Source organism: Oncorhynchus mykiss, chromosome 10 (assembly GCF_057628025.1).
Source record: "Oncorhynchus mykiss isolate SJ-2025 chromosome 10, ASM5762802v1, whole genome shotgun sequence".
NCBI lineage: Eukaryota > Metazoa > Chordata > Actinopteri > Salmoniformes > Salmonidae > Oncorhynchus > Oncorhynchus mykiss.
This window is the reverse complement of record NC_143031.1, coordinates 48412268-48440086: the sequence shown is the minus strand read 5'-3', so window position 1 is coordinate 48440086 and position 27819 is coordinate 48412268. Positions and strand designations below refer to the sequence as shown.

Sequence of the window (27819 nt, the reverse complement as noted above, 5' to 3'; positions counted from 1 at the left end):
CAAGGGAAAATCCCTATGCAAGGCTACTCCTAATACGCATGGTGTGCCAGGACATATTTCCTCATGGAAACTCATGCATTATCTTATTGTACAATGTGTCTTGACCCAAACTGAATGACAAAACCTTTTAGAGAAGTAAGGGGAAAAAAATGCTATTCCTAAAATATAAATAAGCCATTAAGGATAAAAGTGTCAAATAGGCAAGGGCACTTTACACATGGCTTCAATGTATCTTTCAGAATTTCTAGGATAGTTGAGTGAACAATTCAGCATATAGTATTCATTTTGAATCAAGTTCAGCAAAATTGGATTAGTTGGATGAGTCTGATTCACCCTTAATGTCTATGCTCTTCACTGGCCATCATACTGGCAGTGGCAGCGTACAATGGACCAATCCAAAGTCTGAGGAGTTATAGTTGTTACCATTGCTGTACCAATAGGCAGAAGACAGAGACAACTTTGCATACTGCCGCATCATCAATGCTTTGCATACCGCTCCCCTTCTCTATCTGCACCACACAGACGCAACAAATGATAGGCTACCACTTGGGGAGCGTATTCAATTTACTATAATGTCAAATGTGTCATGGTGGCTTTATCGGACAGTTTTCTATCCCTGGCTGGCTGGCTGAATGATAACTATTATATACCTAAACGAATTGTCGACACGGACTTCCTTGGGAATAGGACTGACTACCTGTTGCATTTTTTTTTTGCTTTTCATATTCGAATCATGTGGAAGTGTTGAGATGAGGACGAAAGTGGAATTGGTTCCGCGTATAAATTGTTAAATAGTGAGGCTACCGTAGTTTCGTGCCACATGTTTTTTCTTCAATGCGTTTAGTTGATATGGCGACAGTTGACTCAACTCGATGAAACTTCATCGGCGGCGTGTCCCTGTTGAACACGGCAGCCTGAAGACATCGGTGTCACGCACCACGAACTGTCATTGTACAGCCATCCGTAGGTTAGCCGACGTTGAAAGGAGAGAGAAGAGGAACTTACTTTTTAAAAACTTTTTTATTACCTGAACTAAATTATGACTTCGGTTTGGAAAAGATTACAACGCGTTGGCAAGAAAGCGTCAAAATTCCAGTTTGTGGCGTCCTATCAAGAACTTGTGTTGGAATGCACTAAGAAATGGTAGGTTATGTTATTGCTTTAAAAGTAACTAGGCTACTTTTCACAACATCCAAATGATGCACGTCGTCTGAACTGCTCCCATTACGGGCGTTTCTTCTTGTAATATTTCTATTTTAAAAGTAGGTTTCCGCAGCCTAACAACATGGCCACTGTTTATGCTTCATGTCAAATAACTTATTCCATTATTTGATCAAAACCATCGGATCAAACCCATAACGGGCCCTAGTCCGTCATTACAAGTGACAATAGTTACACTTTCAGGAAGGAGATGTGGTTCGTTGTTTCCTCAGCCCTGGTTGCAACCTTGCTGGTCTCACATACTAGACTTAACATAATAAACGCAAAACCGGGACGCCTAAATTAGTACCGGGACACCTAATTACGTTTGGGAGGGTTACTTAAGGGAAAGCAGGGGTGGATGTGTGTATAACGTGGACGTCCAGCAACCCAAAGATTGCGTGTTTTTTTTTTTTTTATCTCATCACTGACAATTTTAGCTAATTAGCAACTTTGCAACTATACTGAACAAAAATATAAGCGCAACATTTAAAGTGTTGGTCCCATGTTTCATGAGCTGATATAAAATATCCCAATATCCATACACACAAAAATCTTATTTTGTGCACAAATTTGTTTATCTCTGTTAGTGAACATTTCTCCTTTGCCAGATAATTCATCCACCTGACATGTGTGGCATATCAAGAAGCTAATTAAACAGCATGATCATTACACAGGTGCACTTTGTGCTGGGGACAATAAAAAAGCCACCCTAAACTGTGCAGTTTTGTCACACAATACAATTCCACAGATGTCGCACGTTTTGAGGGAGCATGCAATTGGCATGATGACTGCAGGAATAGCTGTTGCCAGATAATTTAATGTTAATTTCTCTACCATAAGCCGCCTCCAACGTCACTTTAGAGAATTTGGCAATATGTCCAACTGGCCTCACAACCGCAGACCATGTGTAACTATGCCAGCCCAGGACCTCCACATCCGACTTCTTCACCTGCGGGATTGTCTGAGACTAGCCACCCAGAGAACTGATGAAATTGAGGAGTATTTCTGTCTGTAATAAAGCCCTTTTGTGGGGAAAAAACAATTCTGATTGGCTGGGCCTGGCTCCCCACTGGGTGTGCCTGGCTCCCAAGTGGGTGGGCCCATGCCCTCCCAGGCCCACCATTGGGGGTCCTGGGAGGGCATATGAAATCCATAGATTATAGGGCCTAATTAATTTATTTCAATTTACTGATTTCCTTATATGAATTGTAACTCAGTAAAAATCGTTGAAATTGATGCATGTTGCATTTATATATTTTTTTCAGAATACTTTTTTTAGCTACTTTGCAACTGCATGTTAACTAACCCTACCCCTAACCTTAACCCTTTAACCCATCTCCTAACCTTAACCCTACCCTTAACCCTTAGCCTAGCTTGCTGGATCGAATCCCCGAGCTGAAAAGGTACAAATCTGTCGTTTTGCTCTTGAGCAAGGCAGTTAACCCACTGTTCCCCGGGCGCCGACGACGTGGATGCCGATTATGGCAGCTCCCCGCACCTCTCTGGGTTGGGTTAAATTCGGAGGACACATTTCAGTTGAATACATTCAGTTGTACAACTGACCAGGTATCCCCCTTTCCCTTACCCAAGCTAACGTTAGCCACAACAAATTGGATTTCGTATGATATCATACGTTTTGCAAATTTGTAGTATATTGTACGAATCGCAATTCGTCACATATCAGACAAGATGAATGATGGACATTCACAGCACAGATTAATACATACCATAGCATATACGAATTGAAGAGTCCCGAATTACAGCCCAGGTTGGTTTCCTCTGATACAGTAATATGAATAACAGAAGCTCTTCGAGCCCTTACATTTCCACGTTTACTTTGGTGAACCTATAGTAGGCAATGGGCACAGGCCTACTGTAGCTTTTATGCACCCAATAGGCATCAATACTCCTAGCCTACTACATCACTGTCAGACTGATTAATGACAGCCATTACTTCAGTCCACTCAACTGGCAGGAGGATCTGGATCATTATGAATTATGATTATGATGCCCTGACATGACCAGATACTGGGTAGCAGGGCAATTGTTTTCCAGTGTGATATAACGTTTAGCTTTCCTTTTTACACCATGATTGAATTTGTTGGTATTTATTCATTTGTGTTGTTAATAAGGATACCTGTGTTGATGTCATCGGTGTCGACATGTCATCAATTACCCTTTGATGTTAAGCAAAGAGGAGAAGAGCCTCCGTCAAAACCCTACTAATTGATGAAATTAAAACAACAGTGTCTTCACTCTTAGCGGAATACTAAAGTTAGTTGGCACTTTTATTTTCCATTAGCCGTGACAACGGGGGATCTTTCAATGAGTGTCTGAGTTGCACCATAGTAGGCTATACAACGACAATGTAGTTTGCAATCAGGCCTGCCAATCATGCCACGTTCTTGCTTATCTTTTCATGTTGCAACAGAGCAATAGTATATGCTATTGTGTACTGTACAGTAAAATACATTAAAAGGGGAAGGGGGATACCTAGTCAGTATTCCAACTGAATCTATTCAATTGAAATGTGTCTTCTGCATTAGTGTGATTAGATCATTATTTCTTAATAGATAAGCTGTAGACTTAAACAAAGACTGTTTGAATCTGATACAATATCCATACATAATCCTTGGAGCCTTGCACCCAATAGTTGAACTGGATATCACTCATAATAACACAAACAGGAAGAGTGATCGAACTGTCCATCTCATGTTTTGTCAGAAGCTGTTCTAACATGAGAACCAATGAGGGCAGAGGTTTTTTGAGAGACAGCCTCGCTATTGATTGTAGCTTTTAGTTAGCAGGTGGGTCAAAGTCTTCAGACTCAACCAAGGATCAGTCTTGCCTCTGGTTGGGTTTATGACAGCTGGAGTATGACACAGCGGGCTGCTTTTTGATGTGAGTCATATTGGTCTCTGGTTATTCAGGACTATGGACATGCCTCCTCCTGTCCTAATGGCTTTGCCTGTCCCAGTCTGCCAGTCTATTTCTGTGCCCTGTGATGCCACTATGCTTTCAAACCAGCCCCCTCCCCACCCAAACATGCCCTTTGGCTCCCATTCGCTATGTTGCTATAACTAGCCTGCAACCCGAGACAGAACTGAATTTGGCCCTGCTTTTCTATGTTCTCCTCAACAGGCTCCATTAGCCTATTAACTCTCTAGTGTTAGGAAGGAGTCTCTTACAGAGGAACTCCAATATGTTTCGAATATATGTTAAATATATTTAACACGGCCTGCTGTTTGCTTGTATTACAATTTACAACCAATATAAGTGAGCAATCTGCTCAACTGTTTTCTGGATACACATTATAAAGCCATACAAAGAGGGAGGGGATACTTATACCATAAGAAATCATGGACTATACAGTGCCTTTGGAAAGTATTCAGACCCCTTGACTTTTTCCACATTCCACAAGGCACACACCTGTCTATATAAGGTCCCAACAGTTGACAATGCATGTCAGAGCAAAAACCAAGCCATGAGGTTGAAGGAATTGTTCGTAGAGCTCCGAGACAGGATAGCGTCGACGCACAGATCTGGGGAAGGGTACCGAATATGTCAGCAGCATTGAAGGTCCCCAAGAACACAGTGGCCAACATCATTCTTACATGGAAGAAGTTTGGAACCACCAAGACTCTTCCTAGAGCTGGCCGCCCGGCCAAACTGAGCAATCGGGGAGAAGGGCCTTGGTCAGGGAGGTGCCGAAGAAACCGATGGTCTCTCTGACAGAGCTCTAGAGTTCCTCTGTAGAGATGGGAGAACCTTCCAGAAGGACAACCATCTCCGCAGTACTCCATGAATCAGGCCTTTATGGTAGAGTGGCCACATGACAGCCCGCTTGGAGTTTGTCAAAAGAAACCTAAAGACTCTCAGACAATGAGAAACAAGATTCTCTGGTCTGATGAAACCAAGATAAAACTCTTTGTCCTCAATGCCAAGTGTCACTTCTGGAGGAAACCTGGCACTATCCCTACGGTGAAGCATGGTGGTGGCAGCATCATGCTGTGGGGATGTTTTTCTGCAGCAGAGACTAGAAGACTAGTCAGGATCAAGGCAAAGATGAACAGAGCGAAGTACAGAGAGATCCTTGATGAAAACCTGCTGCAGAGCTCTCAGGACCTCAGACTGGGGGGGGCAAAGGTTCACCTTCCAACAGGACAACAACCCTATGCACACAGCTAAAACAACGCAGGAGCGGCTTCGGGACATCTCTGAATGTCCTTGAGTGGCCCTGCCAGAGCCCGGACTTGAACCCAATCGAACATCTCTGGAGAGACCTGAAAATAGCTGTGGAGCGACACTCCCCATCCAACCTGACAGAGTTTGAGACATCTGTAGAGAAGAATGCGAGGAACTCCCCAAATACAGGTGTGCCAAGCTTGTAGCGTCTCACCCAAGAAGACCCAAGTAATTGCTGCCAAAGATGCTTCAGCAAAGTACTGAGTAAAGGGTCTGAATCCTTATGTAAATGTGATATTTCAGTTTTTTATTTTTAATACATTAGCAAACATTTCTAAAATCCTGTTTTTGCATTGTCATTATGAGGGATTGTGTGTAGATTGATGAAGGGAAAATAACAATTTAATCAGTTTTAGAATAAGGCTGTATGTAACCTACCAAAATGTGGAAAAAGTCAAGGGGTCTGAATACTTTCCAAAGGCACTGTAGGTTAAAAGGGATTGAGAAATATGGTTCCTTCCTCTTGTGAGGTACCCCACCCTCAAAAGCCCTCAAGAATACAGTGCCATGAGCCAGGTCACGTGCCTTATTGCAGTTTCCGTCCATTCTTCCTGTGTTGCAGAAGCCAGAGCTTCATCGTCTTTCTAACAAAAACAAGGGCCAAAACAATGGTTTGAAAACTTCTCCCAGTCAGGGCGACACTGTTATAATGTTACATATTGAGGGAGGATAGAATAGTGTATGACATATTTAATGTATTCATATTTCAGGAATGCATTATTATGTCATGTAAAAAATAATGCCAACATTCACCTCTGGTAGTTCACCAATAGACATATAGGAAACCATATTATGTTTTACAGTAATTCAGTTGGCATGGGTGTGAGATGTATTGACAAAGTCTGTGTGATGTTACGAATTAGTCCACATGTGTTAAATGAGGTAGTCACCATGCGATACCAATGGCTTGCTGATAAGGTACCGCTGGGAGGATGTGTATGAGGCAATGTTTGGCATTCTCCATAGTGATGCATCTGAAAGGCATTTGTAAGGAAAGTCTGGACCAAAGCTACAGTATGTTGCGTAGCATAGAACTGTAGTTTTAAGGATCCCTGGCTTCACACACACACACACACACACACTGTGTCTCTTCCAGCCCCTGGGCATTGACAGCTGATTGTGATCATGTGACTCTCACAAGATCCCCTTTACTGTTTGCTATCCATCCTCTTCATCTGTCGGTGAATAATAACATTTGTTTGGGCTCGATTCCGTTGCATTGTTCTGTTTGTGTAAAACAAACCATACTTTGTAACTTAACCACCAGTAATGACACTGACTGGGGGAGCATTCCCCGTTCTTCTCAGACAATTGTTCCGTAAACAAACAAATAATACAGAACTTGTGTGTTGGTGTTTGCAATTTTATTTTAAACGCTGAGTGTACAAAATATTAGGAACACCTGCTCTTTCCGTGACATCGACTGACCAGGTGAATCCAGGTGGAAGCTGTGATCCCTTATTGATGTCACCTGTTAAATCCACTTCAGACAGTGTAGAGGAAGGGGAGGAGACAAGTTAAAGAAGATTTGAGACAATTGAGACATGGATTGTGTATGTGTGCCATTCAGAGGGTGACTGGGCAAGACAAAATATTGAAGTGCCTTTGAACGGGTCATGGTAGTAGTTGCCAGGCGCACCGGTTTGAGTGTGTCGAGAACTGCAACGCTGCTGGGGTTTTTCATGCTCAACCGTTTCTCGTATGTTGCGAGATGCAAGGAAGTTACAAAACAATTTCTTGCATTTCTCACTGTCTCTTGTCTCATGTTTTGATGCATCATCCTTTTTCTATGATTTCAGGCAACCAGATAAAGTGAGGGTGGTTTGGACCAGAAGAAATAGGCGTATGTGTTCCAAGGTAAATACTCACCCAGATGTACTTAAAAGATAAACAGCAGATCTCTTATCCCACTTGGATGGCAAGGATGCATTGCCGTAACTTGTATAACATTTTGATGTAGTCTTGTTGTCTTGATTTCTCGCTCTAGCTTCATGGATGGCAGCCGGGCATCAAGAACCCATACAGGGGGATGGTGGTGTGGCCCGTACCTGAAAATGTGGATATCTCCCTCACACTCTTCAGGGTAAATTTCACCCCACGGCTATTCATGAGTACACTGTTCTAGAGCTGTTTGTTTCTGTGTTGATTCATCTGTATACATTTCTATTGTAAATTGACAACGTACAAAAATGTGTGGAACATGTGTCATATTTCCCTGTTATTTTCATTCCCTATGCTTTACCCACTAGGATCCCCATTCCGACGTGTTTGAAGACAAAGACTGGACGTTTGTCATTGAGAGTGTGAGTGTACTTTCTGCCTCAATCTAATTACAGTCGCTCACAACAGCCGGCATTGAGATATGGACGTTCATTCAAAGGCCAGCTAACGGTGCCACTAAAGCCCACTCGTGAATGTATCCCTGCTGCTTTGTCTTGCAGGAGACGAAGGGCCAACGTAAGGTGTTGGCTTCAGTGGACGTGAACATGAAGAAGTTTGCCAGTCCCACTCCCACTCAGCAAGACCTGACATTGAAGCTGAAGCCGCTGTCTGTCAAGGTGCTGGAGGCCACTCTGAAGCTCTCCCTGTCCTGTGTGTTTCTCAGAGAAGGGAAAGCCACGTGAGTCCGTCCCATAACAGCCCGCTAACGGTAGATTCAGAATTACCAGCCGTACTGCAGTAATTTAACGTCAGTAGCGACTTCATTACGTGTCGAGGTGGCAATGCTGTGTTGCTCTACCCGCAGTGACGAGGACATGCAGAGTCTGGCCAGTCTGATGAGCGTCAAACCCACAGACATCGGTAACCTTGACGACTTCAACGAGAGCGACGAGGAGGACGACAGGAGGTTCAGTGCTGGAGCTAGCATTAGCAAAGCGGCCGCAGGTATACCTGAATCATAAATGTCATGAGATCAAAACCGTACCTTCTTTGGCGCTCTGTATCTGCCTTTCTTTCTGTCACATGACTCGAATAACGGCATCCTCACTTTTCTATCATAATCTGTCCCTACTTTTTCCTTCTCTTGCTTTCTTTCTCCACTTTCTCTGCCAGCTCCTCCTGCTCGTCCAGTGCGCCTCCCGGAAAGGAGGCCTTCTCCTCTAAAACATCCCCCTGTCATAGGTACCCTTACCTCTCTTCCTCTTATTCTTCGTCTTGTTCTAGCCTTTGGTTTTCACCTCTGTAACTCCTTTCCCATCATCCCACCATAGTACCGCATGTACCATAGTACCTCATGTATTGAGGATTTTCAATCATTTTGAAAGAGAAACCATATCGATGGATTTCCGTACAAGTGACAATTGTAACATTACAAAATGATGGATCCCCCAGCGATGTGATTCTACATTATTCACCACATTGCGTCGTCAAATGTTCCATTGAATCAGATACTTTCCCCAAAGATATCGGACTGCCAAGAACAAGTAATAGAGAGCAACAGTATTACTTAGAAACTATGTATATGCTATGCAGCAGCTAGCTAGTTCTCTTGGAAATGTCAGTTGTGAAGTTGTATCTGATTTATGACAGTCATTTCATTTTTAACCTGTCATATCATTCCACTTCTTTGCTTGTCTTTTTTTTTAATCCTTCCTACCTTCCTTCCTTCCCCTTCCCCTTCCCCTCTCCATCTTTTTCTATTTATACTCCTCTCCATCTCCATCTACCTCTCCCTCTGTCTCTCCATCCCCCTCTTCATCCCATAGCCTGTGGGAAAGAGAGTGGCAAAGCTGGCACTGTCCCTGTCCTCCATTCAAGGCCCCCCCTGCCTGTCCCCCTGACCCCCTCTCCCCGTCTTCAAACCCGCTCCAGACATGCACGCTCTGTGCCACCCTCCCCTGAGCCCCCCAGGCCACCAGGGCCCCCAGTCCCATTGGTGCCCTCATCCTCAGTGCCATTAGGGCCCCTAGGACCCCCAGTTCCCTCAGTGCCATTAGGGCCCCTAGGACCCCCAGTTACCTCAGTGCCATTAGGGCCCCTAGGACCCCCAGTTCCCTCAGTGCCATTAGGACCCCCAGTTCCCTCAATACCAGTGTTTACCTGCCATCAACCACCCTCCGTATCATCAGCGCCCTCACTGCCTGCCTTTACCCACTATCAACCACCGGCACTGCCCAAAATCTTCCGTTCCAGCAGCGGCTCAGGTACCCGCAGCCAGGCAGATGGACTGAATGATGCTGCCTTGACAAGTGCTTAATGACGCTCAACTTGTTTCTAAATCTGCATGATGGTACTCCCTGAATTGCTGATGAATTGCCTTTTAATTTTGTTCAACAAAAGTATCCCCCAGGCAATGGCATGGTGTAGTAATGTCTGGGGTTGGGCTGTCTTATGAGAGTGATTTGAGCAACGTACAAATGACTAGCAGCATCGACCAGTGGCACTTTTGAACCTGCTTGCTTGTGTTGAAGTCTTTTTCTGAAGAGAATACCAGTGTTACTGTAAGTTAACAGAAATGTTCTCTGCGTTATTAACAGGAAGGAAAGTAGAAGTAACATCACTGCATGTCTATTTGCAGTGTCCCTCTTTCCACCAAGTCCTCACTCTCACTCTTTGGTTTCTACTATTTATCTATTTCTGCTATTTTTCTTCCCTATTTTCCTTTTCTTCTTGCTCCTAGCGCCTGTGTCTTTTCTGAGTAGTCTCCCGGGGGCTTTGTGTGGCCCTGCAGTGGATTTGAAGCCCCGGGGTGTTGGTCAAGTGGCCCCCGATCGGCCCCAGTTTAGACCAGCTGAGCCCCTGGCCTCTGGCCTCTCTCAACACCCCTCTCTACCCTCCGGCCCACAGAGAGGTACCGGATGCATGGAAGGTCAAACGCCACCTGCTTATCACATTGGCTATTCTATGTCTTTAAGTTCAACTCGGTTTGAGTGTCTAATGCTCTAGTTTTTCACTATCATCTTTCTGTCCTGTCTTATCCATCATGCCTGATGCCCGCTCTCCCTATCTCCCTCTCTTCCTCTACTGCAGCTCGCTCAAATGTCTTCCGTCCTCAGATTGTATCGACTCAACAGCGTCCGTCCTCCCCCTCTATCTTTTCCTCTGCTGCATCTCTTCAAGACAAAAACACTGCTACTACTGCCCTGTCTCAGGCAGAGCCATCCCTACCCGAACCTCAGCTCCCCAACACTCCGCCAAGTATGGAACCCCATTCTATCTCTAGCGCTGACCACTTTGTGTTACTTAACCTCAGTGGTTATAGCTTGTGTAGATTGCTTCTCTTCCGTTGTATTGTCTTGGAGGGTGAGCCGACGCTTACTTGCTGCTGTGTCTGTACTCTTAATGGTGGTTGATGAACTAATTATATACTTTTTCTCTTCCCCTCTTCCTCTGTTTACCCGCAATCATGAATCTTTGTCTCCCCGTTCACCCCACCTCTCCCCTTCATCAACTCTCTGCTCTCAGCCTCCATCCGGCAAAGGGAGTGGGAGAGGCCCAGGCCTGTGTCAGTCCCCAGTGGCCCCTCTGTCTCTGGCCTGTCCCCCTCCTATTCCTGTCCCTCTCCCAGGGATTCCATGGCCCCTGTCCCTCTGCTGACTAGCCCAGACCTGGATGCTCTGTGTGACCCTCACTGTCCTCCTTCCATCCCTTTCCCAAAGTCCTCACCTCCCGTCAAGTGTCTTTTCTCTCGCAACCCTCCCTCTCCTCGCTCTAACAACCACTGTAAACGTGCCCTAGTCGTTGCCCCTCTCTCTGACCCTCTACCCAAGCCTGTCCCTTTGCTTCCTGCGACTGTCCGTGCCTCTGCTTCTGCAGCTCTCACTGCCTCCCAGTCAGGTACTGAACCAACAGGTCTCACAGCATGAATACCATCAGGGCGTGGGGGAGGGAGGAGGGGGGGGGGGGGGACTAGGTCTATGACATCAGCCTCGTTTCATCAATAAAACCATTCTGGCCAGTTTGTCCCTTGCGGTTCACTGCCTGTTGGCAAAGGACTGAGACAAGCACACTATTCCACTGCCAATTTTAGCTGTTACTAAATTCATTTCAATGCCTATGCACAGTGCTGAAGGCACAGTACCAATGAAGTGGTGTAATTAGCTAAGAATATATCCTGCACAAAGGCCCAGTTGTCTGTATAGTCCATGAGCCATTCCCCCAAATGTGGTGAGGATGTTTCACAGGGATTGTTTTTGGAAGGTCTAGGTCTCTGGAGTCGTGAAATGTGTGTGATGGCAGTACAACAATTGGGTTATCACATTTCCTTTCATCTCTCCATCCCATTCATTTTCCCCCCTAGGGATTTGACCCTTATTACAAACAGCGTCAGTATACAACAAGTTATTGCTCACTTATACCCTTTAATCATATATCATTTGGAATGCTTAGACTCACAGCTATCCGTCAGGCACATTTTTTGGGGGGAATGTTCGTGTCAACAGAACTCTGACCTTTGACCTCTAGGGTGCATATCAGAATGACCTGGTATAAATGATTTGACAAGCAAGTGATTCTGAAAGGTCATAAAATGACCTTTCAAATGATATACAATAAAGCCAACTTTGTAAGCACCCGCAATCGGCCATATTGTGCCATTGGCATTAGAATGTTGGAAGCTTAGCCACAGAGTGCCATGTAGTGGGGCAGCTATGTTTGTGGATCATAACATTGGTGATAGAAGCATGAAATTGCACACACAGAGCTAAAACAGACATTTTATAGCCAAACTGGGGTCTTATTGGATCCATTTTGCTTGAGCATATCTGTATGAAATCTCATTCTAGTCATAGCCGGGGGGGGGGGGGGTAGTAATGGGCAGGAGCAGGCCTGCGAGCCGAGGGTAACAAAAAGACATGTGCCTTACTTGATGTTGTTCCAATTCCCTTTTCACCAAAGTTTAGAATTGTAAACTAATAGAAAATAGAAGTAGGAAACTAGAGAAACAGAGAGCGTGTCCAACTCCGAACCCACACAACTGAATAGATAAGAGCATATCATCAACGCACCGCTTCCAAAACAGAGCTGAGAAGCTCTCGGTAAAGAAAATGAACTGCGCGGCGGCAGCTTTAACAGGCCATTGGTAGGGATGAAAGAGAGTGATATCTGGAGATTGCTCCAATTGCTGCACTGCTATCACACATTTTCCCACTCTAGGGACATAGACCTTAAAAAAAAAAAAATCCCTAGGGGACATCGTCATCCCAAGTGAACCCAACCGAACCCCCGCGCCCCCCCCCCCCAGGCTCATGGACTAGTAGACAGTACCCAACACGTAGCTGCAATGGAGGAGAGCATTCTGTTACCGCTGCCAGTAATATCTTAGTCCAGACAAGTTGTTCCTGTGAACCACGTCATGCACCGCTGAGTGTCAACAATGTCATACTGTACCCACTAATGCAACGTTTAAACGGAAGTAACATTGTTCTATGTTATCCCCATGACGTTATGCGTGCCTCTTTTTTATATATACAGAGATCCAGAGGGAGTTAAATACTCTCACAGAAGAGGAATACCACAGTCCTGCTACACTTGGTGAGATATTCCGCCATGTTCTTGCTATATTTACAGAATATATTGACGTACTGGATTGTATTCTAGCATAATATGTCGTTTTCCCTATAATAACTAAGAATGCTGTTAAACCTTGTTTGACTGGTCTATGTCTCCCGACCCCCTCCAGGGCCAAAACTGTCAGAGCAGCAGAGCCTGTCTGTCTCAAGTGAGACCCTTCCCCTGGCCCTGAACAGAGGGGACGAGTCTCTCCGCTCCCCCAGAACTGCTGGCACCATCAGGATCGCCAACCAAAAAGCCTCTGCGTCCCTGGAGAGAGACCGGGAGAGCCGACCGGAGTCAGAGAAAGCCGTGGGGTTGAAAGATGGCGGGACCATCAAAGGGTGAGTTCCCTAGTGGGTGGTGTACTGTACAGCCACTTCGCAGCTGGGACCTCAACGCTTCCATTTTCAAATGCTGTGGTTGAAGTGTGAGACAGTGTTCGAGGTTATATGGTTGTTAAGCTTGTGCGTGTGTGGTACACTATGAGCATGAGAAGAACATGTCTGCTGTGAGTTTGAGATAAGCACATGCACGAGGTTTGTGTGTGCTGACTTTGAAAGCCCCGCGTTTTATGAATCGTTTTTCACAATTGTTTGACCAATGGGGCAGCTTTAGCCTTTTCGTTGCTATTGGTTGCTATGATTTTGAGACTAATCGCAAAATGGTTGCCAATGGCTGCAAGTGTTTAATGGAGTGAAAGAAATCTTTGCCCGCCTTTCAGCTTCACAGCAATGTTGCAGAGACATGCCGTAGGGAGATTTCCTGATTGATGGATCTCTGTTGACTCATAAAGGGCAGAAATAGGCCTATTTATGGCCTCAAACAGGGAGGAGTGGTAGAGAGTGGCATGAGAGTGGAATTTATGTATGTAGGGTCTTGTTTTCCATTTATACCCAGCTACATAGCATGCTTCCCCACCCACGATTACTCATCCCCTTCCTCTGTCTTGTTACTGCTACTTTCATTTCACCTTCTATAAAACACACAACCCTCCCTAACACTGTGTGCTTCCAAATCATGACCCTGATGTGTGTGTGTGTGTGTGTGTGTGACCTGCCTGCTGTGCGCCCCGGGAAACCTCCCTGCTCTCGAACGTCTGAGCTCTGACACCAAGTATCTTTGTTCCTCAGTTCTGGGCAAGATGGCAGCCCAGCAACTGGTATCCCTGGCCCTACGCCCACAGAAGTCTCTGAATCAGCGGAGCTTATTCCAGCGCTCCCTCCTCCATGGCCTTTCTCTAGCCCGGAGACAGAAGCACCAGAGAGCACTACCCCTAAAGAGCCTTCTACCAACATCCTGGGAGCATTTAGTGCTGATATCCCGCCATTGGCCGGAAAGAAGTCTGGCTTCAAACAGACGTCCAATGAGACCAAGGAAGTGCCTTATCAACCTGCCAAGCCAGAGGACTCCTCTCCCTCGACCCTGGACAAAACACCTTTTATTGCAGACAAGCCGCCATTGGCTGAGCCTGAGCTCGACTTTGATGACGTAATCATAGAGACGCCTGATCCATCAGTCACGGCAGGTAACTTGTTTTTGGAGGACAACGCAGGCGAAGAGGGATCAAAAGCGGACACAATAAAGAGGTCGCCATTCAGCATCTTGAAGACTCAAATGGAACATCTGGCTGGAGGGTAAGTGTGAGATTCTGTCAGCAAGCAGACAGTGCTGCTGTTTTCTCTCAAGGCAGCCTCTTAGAGAAGTCTGGTTTTTTTCCGTCCTCATCCTTATGTGACGATGTATCCTCATCCTTACGAGCCTGAACGCTATACTTGGCTATATTATACAGGCACTCTTTAAGTATTTATTGAATGGCACCTCTTTTCTTCACACACAAATGTGTTTACAAACGTACACACACATATATGCACACGAACACACACGTACACACCCACTTCTGAGAATAATATCTCCATTGACGCTCAAACCCTTGACATCAGTGTCCCTGTCTCTCAGTGTTGAACAGGAAGCTGATGTAAATTCAACGGCAGGGCCATATTCAAAAATGGCAACATCAAAAGAGCACAGGCCAGTTGACACGCAGCTACTTCCAGAGATTGTAAACATCACGTGTGAAGACACAGCCGAGAAGCACGGCAAAGGCCAAGAGAAGCCCGTGGAGAAGAAGCAGGAGAAACAAAGGCCGACACCTGATTTTCCCTGTTTATATGACCTCAACAAGTCAGATGAAGACAAGGAAATTATGAAAAACATGGCTGCCCTGGAGGCTTGTCCTCCCAGTATGACATCCACACCAGCTGAGTCATCCAGTATTCATACTCAAGAGCTCCCTCCTCTGGAGAAAAAGCCAATCAAAGCTAAAAGGCCATCATGGGCTGAGGAGGTTATGGGCTCCAAAGAGGAGGACAAGAAACAGATGGACAATCAACCCCAGGATGAGAAGGCCTCATTATCACAAGCTGATGAGCACAAATCGGCCCCCCTTGAAGTTCAAGCTAACAGGAGTGATGAGGAGTCACATAGTTCAGAATGGAATTCAACGGAAGAGGAGGCAGGCATTTCGGAAGCCCACAGAGGGGTTAATGGCTGTGTTCAGAAAGAGCGGTAAGTGAGAGCACATTTTGTTTACATTTTTTTCTCACTACGAAATGTCCTTTTAACCTTGTCAACCTTTCTCATTGTCTAAACTCTCTCTTCCTCTGTCCCACTCCATATCCTGTTCCGTCTCACCTTCCGTCTCTCTTTCAGTTCTTCTGACCACGTGTCATCAAAAGCGGACACATTTCCCTTGTCAGGCAGTGTCAGTGTAGATAAAACCATAGAAATAGATTTACTATCAAATATCAGTAATCCTATTTCTATAGTGAAAACCATGGATGCCACGCCAGGAAGCTTAGAGACACCCCATGTGGCTGAACCCCCTCAATATCAAGTTGTTGAACCTATGGTCCAATTCAGCTTGACATTAGAGACCATAGCTGAGGATGCAGTGGCGCAGGCAGAGCTTCCCCTCTGGGAGGCCCTGGAGGAGAACGCTCAGGATCCGAAACCAGAGCAGGACTCTGGAGAGGAGACGATCAAAGATGAAGTCCTCGGAGAGGAACAGGGGAAAGTCGATGAGAACATGCTAGTGCCGGGCGTAGAATCACCGGAGACAGGGTAAGTGTGGAAGGGAGGCACCTCTATACCACTGAGAGGAATCGATGACCTCAGAGTTACCCCAGTTAAAGCTTAACGTAAAAAGTGTGAATTATAGTCTGGTGGGTATCCTTGGCAACACTTCAAATGTATGACGATGCCTGGCCGTGTCCTACACCTCTTTTGAGTGTGTCTGAACTTGCAAAATATTCACTGTGTGTAGGCTAATTCTACAGTAATACTGAGGTAATTCCCATATGTTTGCCCTCTCAGCTCAGACAAAGCTGTTAAGCCAGAAGCTGGCATTACCAGAGATGAGGGTCACAAGACGATCACCTCCGATGAATCAGAGGTGTTCCAAATGCCACCTACCCCAGAGCCCACACCCCAGTCTCCTGAATCACTTCTAAAGGAGACTATTGTAGAGGAGGGTAAAGACAGTGAACCATCAACTTCACCGTCTACACCCCCTCGGCACCTCTCCACGAAGGTGTTCAGTAGCTCCACCATGAAGCGCTCATTGCAGATAGACACGCTTGTGTCATTGGAAGCAGCCATTTCTCCAGCTGGAGAGTCAGATTTAAACGAAGAGGACCTATGCGATATGAAGTGTCCTCCCAGCACGGGGGCTGTAGAGGCAGAGAAGCCTCTATGGGCTGCTTTAGAAGAGAAAACTAAGGAGAAAGGGACAGAGGGAGTAGGCATGAGCACATTGGAGGCAACAAAGAGTACCTTGCAAACAGGGTAAGTTACTGGGGGTTAAACTCCTCATGGCATGGCATGTAGTGTCCGTGTGAGGTACATTTACATTAGACATGCATGTTTGTGGTGGTGTTGACATTTCATACATGTTTTAATGCTCACCCAAAAGTGCCAATAACACTGCGTTTAGGCTATAACTTTTCTGGAGACTAGTCGTATTCCCCTTAGTAGAAATCTCTATGGATTCTGGTCCTTGTGCTGGTGTCAGACTAGTGTCCAATCAAGTGTCTCATTTCATATCTGTCTGTGGCAGCCCATCTGGACAGGGATCTGTAGCAGAGATCCACTTGACTGAGTACCTAGAGGACACTCCCCTCCCGTCTCCCTCCAAGGAAAATAGAGAAACAGACATTTACTTTGACTGTGACAGTTCAGTGGAATTGTACACGCCATCAAAGGAGGAGGCCCCCATTCGCCTTCCTAAGAAGAAGAAGCAATTATACCTGGAAAAATGTGCTGTTGTCAACACTGAGAGTGAAGAAGGTGAAAGTGAGTCTCGTTCCTCCGTGGTCGGCCCAGGACAAGCCGACAATGAGCAGCAGCTAGATCCGGAGTGGAAGAAAAGTTCCGTGGACGCATCAGATTTAAGTACAAGAGAAGAGTTGGAAGATGAGCAGGTTTTGGGGAGGCTGGCGCAGGTTCCCGTAGCTGTACAGGAGGAGGGTCTTGATGTTGATGTCTTCATGAGAGCATTAGTGAGGGCCATGTACAGAGGGTAAGTCTGACGGGCGACCGAGGCTTGCTCGGCTTTGACATCTTTGATCAGCATGGCCACAGGCATTTTAGGGACTCTTTAAGTGCTCTTGACTCTGCGGCTGAATCTGAAATGTGTCTATTTTTGTGTACGCCGGCTTTTTGCTTGTGAAGACATGTCGTCAATAAGATGCGACGCTTAAATAGCAACGTTTGTTTCAACCAATTTGAAAGATTTCACATCTACACTGAGTGTACAAAACATTAGGAACGTTAGGAACACCTGCTCTTTTCATGACAGACTGACCAGGTGAATCCAGGTGAAAGCTATGATCTCTTATTGATGTCACTTAAATCCACTTCAATCAGTGTAGATGAATGGGAGGAGACAGGTTAAAGAAGGATTTTTAAGATATGGATTGTGAATGTGTGCCATTTAGAGGGTGATTTAAGTGACTTTAAACGGGGGAACGGGTTATGGTAGTAGGTGCCAGGCGCACCGGTTTTGAGCGTGTCCAGAACTGCAACGCTGCTGGGTTTTTCACACTCAACAGTTTCCTGTGTGTATCAAGAGTGGTCCACCAACCGAAGGACATCCAGTCAACTTGACAAAACTGTGGGAAGCATTGGAGTCAACATGAGCCAGCATCCTTGTGGAACCCTTTCGACACCTTGTAGAGCCCATGCCCCGACAAATTGAGGCTGTTCTGGGGGTAAAAGGGGGTGTTAATTCAATATTAGGAAGTTGTTCCTAATGTTTTGGACTCTGTGTATATGTTCAAAGATTTGATGGAAATTTGAATTGTAGAATGTCACCTTGAAATATGTCTTAAAGTCCATTGAAAAAGAACTGCATCTTCCATGCCTGCTGTACATGTAACCTAAAAACGTTGTTCAAATATCCCCTAAATATTTGTTCAAATATCCCCATTCCCTAGTTATGAGACTGTGACTTCCATACTTCAGCCATCTGGCCTAATGATGTCTAATGATGAGGTAGGAGAACCAGACTCAAGACCACTTTCTCCATCTGAGTTTGAGATCCTACCACCTGAAGCCTTTTCTGATGCATTGGAGGAACTCCCAGTCATGGTCACAGACTCATCACCTGTCCAGTTGGCCCACAAGAATGAAACGACTGAAGAGACTGGCAGGCTAAGCTTAGTGGAGACTTTGTGTTTAGCTGCTGTGGAGCAAGAGATGTTCAAGGACCCAATCACCAAAATTGACCAAGAGGTCAAACCTCTGAAGGAGTCCACCAAACCACATAAAGAGACTACCAAACCACTGAAGGAGAGCACAGAACCACTGAAGGAGAGCACAGAACCACTGAAGGAGAGCACAGAACCACTGAAGGAGAGCACAGAACCACTGAAGAAGAGCACAGACCCACTAAAGAAGAACACAGACCCACTGAAGGAGAGCACAGACCCACTGAAGGAGAGCACAGACCCACTGAAGGAGAGCACAGAACCACTGAAGGAGAGCACAGAACCACTGAAGGAGAGCACAGAACTACTGAAGGGGAGCACAGAACCACTGAAGGAGACGAACACTGCGAAGGGTAAACCAGAGAATGATGTTCGTCCACCTTTGTTACCACCTGTAGAAAACGAAAAGGATGCAGAAAGCTGTACAGACAATTTCCCACCACTGAGAGAAGCAGAGCTGGATGAAATAGCTTATGAGGAGTGCTTGGAAGACAATGACGCCACCCCTATCGTTAACTACACTAAAGCCCGTAAAGAGACAATCAAGGGAAAGACCAAGACAGTGTTCATGCCTGACAGCGATTCAGATGAGTTGGAGTTTGAGATGGGGCAGGAGGATATAGGCACAGTGTGGCTAGCAGAGTTGTACATGGATGCAGGGTAAGTGCCTGAGCTCCTGTCGCTCTCTGCACTCCTTTCCTGCATGGCTTAATGAGACAGATTGTATTCATGTAGTAGGAATGGAGCTCTGTCAGGTTGTGGCTGGGTTTTTGTACTCCGGCTTCTGGAGTGGTACAGTTAGTTGTCTTTGCTTATTTTTGAATGATCTTTTTTTTCGGATTTCTCATCAAGTTATTTCACATGAACTTGCGGTTTTCAGATCTTTGTGTCCAGTCTACTACCATGCCTGAGGCGAGGGTTTAACTGTTGGATGTTAAGTCCTCTGAATGTGCATTTGCATGTGGAAGTGAAAGTGTTTTTGCAAACAACTTTTAAACTGAACCCAGTGAAATGTTGGACATAGCTGATAGTGAGCTTGCCGTGTTGATGTTTACTGTTGCCACACCTCGGCTGTCGGACCGTTGCCTTTTGACTGTGGCGTGGTCGAGGATTGTGTGGCCCTCTGCATTTTGGGGAAATTGCTATCGTAGCCTTGCCAGATGGCTAACGTTGATATCTCTGTTTCACAGTCGAGCGGTGTTCTCTTCTTCACCACCTGCTCTGCACGAGGTCAACCGCCCTGATAGTGTGTCCACACAGCAGGCCACATCAGTGGGGTCCCACCCTGCAGGACCTATTACTGGAACCATTGAACTGGAGCCACTTCCCCGTCGTCGCAGCAACAAAAAAAAATGCACTCCTCCAGTGCCTCTTCAGGAAGTAGGCCCAGAGAGAGTTAGTCAAGACACGGCCCCTGTTGCCAGTTGCCTGGCTCCACCAAAGCGAATCAAAAAGAAAACTGTTCCACCACCCGATAATACGGATAGTGAGGCAATGGCACGTGAGAGCAGCAAATCTAGCTTAATAAAGGAGACTTTTAACACTGACGCTAAAGAGGAAGACATTCCAAAACCACTAATCCTCGCCATGGAAACGACTTCTTCAGATAGCATTCTGGTGACAGCCAGAGAGAAGGGAGCCAATGACGAGCCTCATCTAGCAAAGGAGGGTGATGATGAGAAAGATGTCCCAGAGAAAGATGTCTCTGTCAGCTCAGTGGTCCCATGGCCTCTACGGCCCTCTCAACCTGGAACACCTACTACATGTCCCAAGGTCCCTCACATAATCACTACGGAACCCCCCAAAGAGGACCTAAGCCTAATTGAGGAGGAAATGTTGCTGCTGGCTAAGATTAGTCAGATGGCAGGAGAAGAGCCATCAGATGTGCCTGTGTTTGTGCCTGTGCCTGCCACGCGCTTCAGGAAACGCCTGATCCCCTCCTTCCATGAGGACGACCCTTTTCTGAACCCAGAAGATCTCCCAGCCTCCGAAGCCAGTGAGGAACAAGAGACTCCATTACCAGTGGTCCCTCAGGAAGCCAGTCTAGACAGGCCTGAGCCAAACCTCCTAGATCTAGATGGAAGGAAAGGGCGGCAGGAAATCATTAGTGAGCCCTCCACCATAGCCGCCGCCTCCTCAAATCGTAGCCCATCAGAAACGATTACTGAGGTTAATCCGGTGGTGGCAACCACTGAGGGTATGACATCATCAGACTCTGCTGTGAACTCGACAGTCCGTTCAAAGGAGCCAGCGGAGGTTGAGGAAAGTATCCCGATGACCGAGACTGTGACAGATGGGGTACCTGTTGACACAGGGTTGAAAGTAGACAGCGGTGCGCTCTCTACAGTTTACCGTGTCCCTGCCCAAGAGGAGCGCTTGTTATTGACTGAAACCGGGGCAACAGTCCTCATTGGGAAGGTGCCTGAATCAGGGGTCGAGGAGGAGGATGGTCTTGAGATAGAACAGGATGCTACTCTGTGCACTGTAGATACACCAGTGGACGGGGTGGATGAACAGTAAGTTAGCAGGACAACCCATGACATTGTCTAGCTTTGGCGCGGCCTGGTTTGACGTTAATCAGGTCATGTCATCGGGCTCTTGTAACTCCTTGCCCAGTTGAATACTGTTGACGAATACTATTGACTTGGATCAGTGCATAACTGTAAGCTGTTTTTGTATGTCTGCAGGACAATAGAGTAACTGAAACGAGATCAGAAGTTTATACATATCAGCTGACTTTACTTGGCTGTCCCATCATCTTATCTCGACCATTTCTATCCCTTTTAGATCTGAGACGGCTGAGGAGGGAAAGACGTCCGGTGACCTGGCTGTCCCAACGATATGCTCAGCCACCCAGCCATCCGCACCAGACACCACAACCCAGAGGAACGACCAGCCCCCAGCCACCAGCCCAGGCAGTGAAGAGCCACAGTCCAATGGACAGACCCCAGCAGATAAGGGGGTCACCTCTGGTCAAGCGTCGGACACGATTGTACCTCCCCGACGCAGCAAGAAGAAAACCCTTTCCTTTCCTGTGGTCCTTCAGGAAGTTGCCCCGGGGTCCTCCGCTACCACGGCGGACAAGGATGAAGCCGATACGAAAGATGTGCTAGTCCTCAGCCGACAGGAGGTACATTTGATTCTCATATTTCCTTTTCAGTTCATTATATTTCAAACACAGCTGAACATGGAATATGTCAATGAGACTGTCAGTAGCTATAACAGGTCTCTCTCCCTCTGTCCCTCTCAGATGTCAGGTCCACTGCCCAGTCCCGGGCTGGTCACCTCCAGCAAGTCTCTGCTGGAGTGGTGCCAGGAGGTTACGAAGGGGTATAAGGGAGTGAGGGTCACCAACTTTAACACCTCCTGGCGTAATGGCCTGGCATTCTGTGCCATCCTACACCACTTCTATCCCGACAAGATGTAAGCACTTAATCGCTAATCAGTTAAATTCCCAGCGACAATGTTCCGTCCTAGTCTGAACGTGGAAAGTCACGCAACTTTATTATGAGTCCATGCATGTACTTGAATAATTATTCCACCTTTGTACAGGGATACAGCCGAATTTCTCACAAAATAGTATCAGGAAGTTCCATCCGTGTCCTTCTATTAACTACGGGTGGGTTTTTTTTCAGAGATTTTGAGGCACTGGAAACCAATGACATCAAGTTAAACAACAAGAAGGTGAAAAAGTCATATTTTCTGTACATCACTGTGTATAATAATAAACACACATCACGTCTATAAGGAACACAGAAGTCAGCATTTTTGTCCTGACCCCCCTCCCTCTCTCTCTCTCAGGCCTTTGATGGCTTTGCCGCGCTGGGCATCTCCCGTCTAATGGAGCCCTCAGACATGGTACTGCTCTCTGTGCCAGACCGCCTGATCGTCATGACTTACCTGAGTCAGATCCGCACCCACTTTATGGGGCAGGAGCTGAGTGTGCTTCAGATAGAGCACAACAGCAGCCAGTCCAGCTATGCAGTGACTGAGCCCAGTCAGGGTTCTGACGTGGATGCTGCTGCTCGCTTCTGTGCCCGCAAGCTACAGGAAGGTAGCATCTCCCTGGAGGACGGTGCGACTGAACAGGCCTCTAAGCCCAATGGGAGCCTAGTGCCACCGCCTCGGACGAAACGGTTGACAAAGGGGGAGGAGAAGGGGAGCGGAGCTGGGGGTTCGGAAGGGGGAGCGGGTGGATCACAGACCCCAGTGCCTCCACCCAGGTCACACGCCTCTGCAGCGAAATCCGGATTTGGTCACGTGAGGGATGCCGACCTGGTGAAGAAAAGGCGCTTGCGGCTGAAGAGTGAGTCTATGGATGAAGGGGATGGGCTGGAGCAACAGAGTAGCACATCCAAGAGCACAGAGGTACATGCTGAATGAGGCCTTTTCTCCCAAGCCATTTTCCCATCTTTTAAAACTCCTTTCTTGCATTTGAACGGAGATTGATGTTCTATTCATTTGTCAATGTTTTGCTCTTGACACGAGGCCATGTTTCTCTTTACCTATAACATCTATTGTGTTTGTGTCTCCTGTCCAGTCAGCTGAAAGTGTATCAGACAGAGCAGTGAAGAACGGCTCCTCAGAATCAGGTAGGAGATTTACCTGGAGATTTTTTTTTACCTGAACTGAAGGAGCCGACAACAGAAATTGACACAGTGCATAAGCGTGATATGAAAGGCTGCAGTCTCTGTGATTTCCTTGTTCAGTAAATATTCTAATGACCAACTGTTTGCTCTGTATGCAGAGACAATGAGCCCAGTGCCTGTCCAGGAGTCCAGTGTCTCAAGCCAGGAGGAGGATACTCTGGTCAGTTCAAACCTTTACGTCATGTTATTATCCACTTGACTGTTTACATTTGTATTCTCTTTAGGCTTCTCTTTTTACCTTCACTGCTAGGCCTCTGTGGCTCTTAGTCATGGCTTAACCTGTCCGTCACTACCTCTTTACTGCTAGGCCTCTGTGGCTCTTAGTCATGGCTTAACCTGTCCGTCACTACCTCTTTACTGCTAGGTCTTCTGTGGCTCTTAGTCATGGATTAACCTGTTCGTCACTACCTCTTTACTGCTAGGTCTTCTGTGGCTCTTAGTCATGGCTTAACCTGTCCGTCACTACCTCTTTACTGCTAGGCCTCTGTGGCGTTTAGTCCAAGGCTTAACCTGTCCGTCACTACTCTTAATTTATATCATATTTATTTCCTGGTCTTCTCTTTGCCTTTAGTCCTGTTTCTCCCTCTAATCTTCTGGCCTTTTCCTGTCTGTCATCTATCTATGTTCATCTGTGTGTCTCTCCTTACATGTCCTCCCATCTGTCTGTTGTCCGTTTTCGTTTTGGCAATGTGTGTCTCTGTATCTTCATGGTCAGCGTCTGCAGGACACCAGTCAGTATGTGCTGAGTGAGCTGCAAGCCCTGGAGACTGAACAGAAGCACATCGACAACCGAGCAGGCGTCGTGGAGAGGAGACTCAGAAGACTGATGGAATCAGGTGAGAATGACGAAAGGTATCAAAAGGGTGCTGAACCTAAAGTGAACCGTGTCAGGCATACCGTTATGTGTGCTTATCAACGGATTCACTTTCTTAGTGTATATACAGCAACAACAACAAAAACGCACCTTTTTAAGGTGCCATTTTAACTGTGGACATTGTGCACTTGCTCCAGGTAGCGACCAGGACGAGGAAGAGAAGCTAATCCAGGAGTGGTTCACTCTGGTCAACAAGAAGAACGCCCTTATAAGGAGACAGGACCACCTGGAGTTGCTGTAAGACACAACACACCACTCACACATCTATTATTTTTAAGAATACGTAACACGTTCATGTTACTAGCAAATGGTTTTGACCTGAAGTTTGCCGTCTAACTACATGTGCCATAGTATGCTCTGTTTTGTGTACCCAGCAGAGGGCAGCTAACCGGATGTATTGTATTCACAGGCAGGAGGAGCAGGACTTGGAGAAAAGATTTCAGCTACTGAATAGAGAACTCCGAGCCATGATGGCCAATGAAGGTTAGTCCCGTGCATAAGCAGAACCTTCGTTTACATTGAGCACAACCGGTGAGACGACTGTAGACCCAATGCAGTCGGGCCGTGCATAATTACTGTGATGTTATCTTCCCTCGTCTTCCCTCTCTTCAGAGTGGCAGAAGACTAAGGCCCAGCAACACCGGGAGGAGCTCCTGCTGCAGGAACTGGTCTCTCTGGTCAACCAGCGGGACGAGCTGGTCAGAGACATGGACGCCAAAGAGCGAGGGTGAGACTAGTCCATCTGTTTGTTACAGCCATTGCGTATACAGTTTGAAACACCAAGCATGTGTATAGGACGTCATGCTGCTCGCATAGCGAGTGCCACTCCCTCCCGATTCGGGCCCATACCTGGTGTGAACTCGGGGACCTCTGCCTCACAAACACACATGCCCGCCCTCCCTCAAGCGTCTTAGCCAATCGCGCCGCCTCAAAAGCTAGCTAACGAGGCGACGCAAGCGGGACACTTAAGGCCGAGGGGTACGTTTCACACGTCCCCATGTGCTTCACGCGCATGTAACATATGTTTGATATGATGAGGTAGCGTGCCGGTTGTTTATATGTGTGTGTGTCCTCAGGGCCGTTGAGGAGGATGAGCGCCTGGAGCGGGGGCTGGAGCTTAGACGCAGGAAGTTCAGCAACAAAGACAAGTGTGTGCTACAGTGAGAGAAGGGACGACAATGACAAATACCAACCCATCCAGGAACTAAACCTCCACAATCCCTGCTTCATATCAAGCTCTCACTCACTCAGCATCCTACAGTATGAAACACCCCTAGGAACCTGCCACCCCAGCAACAAATCCAAAGCCCTCTCTACCGATGGGATGATTGTCAAGCAGTGTTTTCTCTCCTTAACTGGGATTTTGGGACTGGTCATTAATGATCAATTACGTCCCCTGGGATGCTGGAGCTGTGTGCCTTCCCCTTTGGAGATACTTGAACCAAATTTCCCCCTGTACGGTGAAGGTCCCTCATCCACTTCAAACTTTTGATTGAAAAAACGAGGACCTCTACAGTTGTCAGTCAATATGCCTTACTCTGTCATTCAGTAGACAGAAAGCCCACTGTATCAACAGGTGTGTGTGTGTGTGTGTGTGTGTGTACACACCTTTAGCCCACCAAGAAGATAAGTGGTTCCGTAATTAAGTGCCTACTCTCACATCTGTAAACATGTCATTGATCTTATCTGGTCTGACAATATACGATAATCAACTATATTAGATAGTTTGCGCTTTGCCTTAATGCTTTGGTGGAACTGGCTATTAAAAGAACGGTCTGGTGGTTTCGCACAAAATATTAAAAGGGCTCTGTACACAGGAGGACTGACCGTTCTGTGTTTTACTTTGGACCCAGATGTTTGACGACAGACTCAAGTTTGCGAGAGTACCACGTGTTGAGCTTTTCTGGTGTCGAATATGTGTTTTCAATTTTCAATCCTTATTTTATTTATGGTTTGGACATTTTGCATGAGAAATGTTTGGGTTCGGTGTGTGTCATATTGAGCATATATGAACAGTCAATCAATCGACCCCGAAATGAAAGGAAAAGTGGACAGTGAACAAAACGTGAGACTTTAGTTGTAGAGAGAAGCTAGTAGTACTACTTAGAATACATACAGGACAATAAATGCCATCCTGTAAATATTAATATTTATACTCTGTTATAACCTGGCACTGCAGTTCTTTTCATGTTTTTTTGTTTGTTAGCAAAGACCTTTAGTTTCACATTTCTATTATCACAGATGATGATGATGATGATGATGATGATGATTTGTTACTAACCACTGGTCCAATGGAAAATGCAATGGCGTATTACTTTGTCCCAGCCTCTTTTTAAAAAGGACATTCGAACACAATATGTTTTGTTTAAACCAGGGAATGATAAATAATACATTTTTGAAGTTTAAAAAGAAAATTGGGAGTTTCCTCTAATTTGTTGTCATATCTTATGTGGTACTTGTTCACTTTTTTTTCATGGAGGGATGTCATTGTGTTCTGTGAATGAGGAGTCATTTCTCAATATCTATATTATCGTGATCGTGCGCTATTATACTGAACAAAGTATAAACTCAACATGCAACAATTTCAATGATTTTACCGAGTTACACTTCATGTGAAATAAATTAATTAGGCCCTAATCTATGGATTTCACATGACTGGGCAGGAGTGCAGCCATGGGTGGGCCTGGGAGGTACATAGACCCCACCCACTTGGGAGCCAGGCACACCTACTTGGGAGCCAGGCCCAGCCAATCAGAATGAGTTTTTCCTCAACAAAAGGGCTTTATAACAGACAGAAACACACTGTCTAGGTGACTGGTCTCAGATGATTCCGCATTTAAAGAAGCTGGATGTGGAGGTCCTGGGCTGGCATGGTTTCACGTGGTCTGCGGTTGTGAGGCTGGTTGGACATATTGCCCAATTCTCTAAAACGACATTGGAGACGGCTTATGGTCGAGAAATGAACATTGAATTCTCTGGCAACAGCTCTGGTGGACATTCCTGCAGTCATGCATGACAATTGCACTCTCCCTCAAAACTTGAGATATTTGTGGCATTGCGTTGTGTGACAAAACTGCACATTTTAGAGTGGCTTTTTATTGTCCCCAGCACAAGGTGGACCTGTGTAATGATTATACTGTTTAATCATCTTCTTGATATGCCAAACCTGTCAGGTAGATTAATTATCTTGTCAAATGAGAAATGCTCAATAACAGGGATGTAAACAAATGTGTGCACACAATTGGAGAGAAATAAGCCTTTTGTGCTAATGGAACATTTCTGGGATCTTTTATTTCAACTCATGAAACATGGGAACAACACTTTACATCAGTGGTTCCCAACCAGTAGTACTAGGACCCCTGGGGGTACTTGAAGACTCCTGAGACCATAGGCTTACTGGTATAATGCACATGAGGAGGTACTTAAGGGGTAATGCAGGCAGAGCAAAATACAGTTGGTGGTAGATTAAACGAAAATGGTTGGTAACCCCTGCTTTACATGTTGCGTTTATATTTTTGTTCAGTATATTTATAACATTTGTGCATGATGAATAAATAAGCCTCCTTTGGTAAGAAAGTGTCAACGTGTA

General features: G+C 46.1%; 1 protein-coding gene across 50 annotated transcripts; it reads left to right on the top strand.

The window, feature by feature from the left end:
* The first annotated feature begins 92 nt into the window (after positions 1 to 92).
* On the top strand, positions 93 to 27806 carry ehbp1l1b (EH domain binding protein 1 like 1b). 50 transcript variants are annotated; one of them, XM_090186906.1, is made up of 31 exons: positions 93 to 1143; positions 7248 to 7305; positions 7436 to 7531; positions 7698 to 7751; positions 7890 to 8068; positions 8195 to 8334; positions 8503 to 8571; positions 9156 to 9593; positions 10070 to 10240; positions 10420 to 10587; positions 10855 to 11226; positions 12862 to 12921; positions 13070 to 13283; positions 14073 to 14576; positions 14899 to 15507; positions 15652 to 16062; positions 16315 to 16785; positions 17057 to 17518; positions 18435 to 19367; positions 19898 to 21223; positions 21495 to 21837; positions 21958 to 22130; positions 22343 to 22391; positions 22509 to 23075; positions 23248 to 23299; positions 23455 to 23516; positions 24081 to 24192; positions 24368 to 24467; positions 24640 to 24713; positions 24843 to 24957; positions 25307 to 27806. In XM_090186906.1, exons 1-31 carry the CDS (start codon positions 1040 to 1042, stop codon positions 25392 to 25394), a joined length of 8574 nt encoding a protein of 2857 aa, XP_090043032.1. In that variant the 5' UTR covers positions 93 to 1039; the 3' UTR covers positions 25395 to 27806. The 50 variants fall into 50 exon arrangements, with proteins under 50 accessions (XP_090043032.1, XP_036789136.2, XP_036789135.2 ...); XM_036933241.2 differs by having other exon boundaries at positions 24072 to 24192; XM_036933240.2 differs by having other exon boundaries at positions 10070 to 10258.
* Positions 27807 to 27819: the final 13 nt, after the last annotated feature.

Excerpts from the sequence above, each read along its gene's own strand:
- ehbp1l1b (XM_036933239.2), top strand. The coding sequence starts at position 1,040 with ATGACTTCGGTTTGGAAAAGATTACAACGCGTTGGCAAGAAAGCGTCA. Across the intron at positions 7,752-7,889 it reads GGACGTTTGTCATTGAGAGT|GAGACGAAGGGCCAACGTAA; the intron begins GTGAGTGTACTT and ends TTTGTCTTGCAG. Across the intron at positions 23,076-23,247 it reads GCACATCCAAGAGCACAGAG|TCAGCTGAAAGTGTATCAGA; the intron begins GTACATGCTGAA and ends TCTCCTGTCCAG.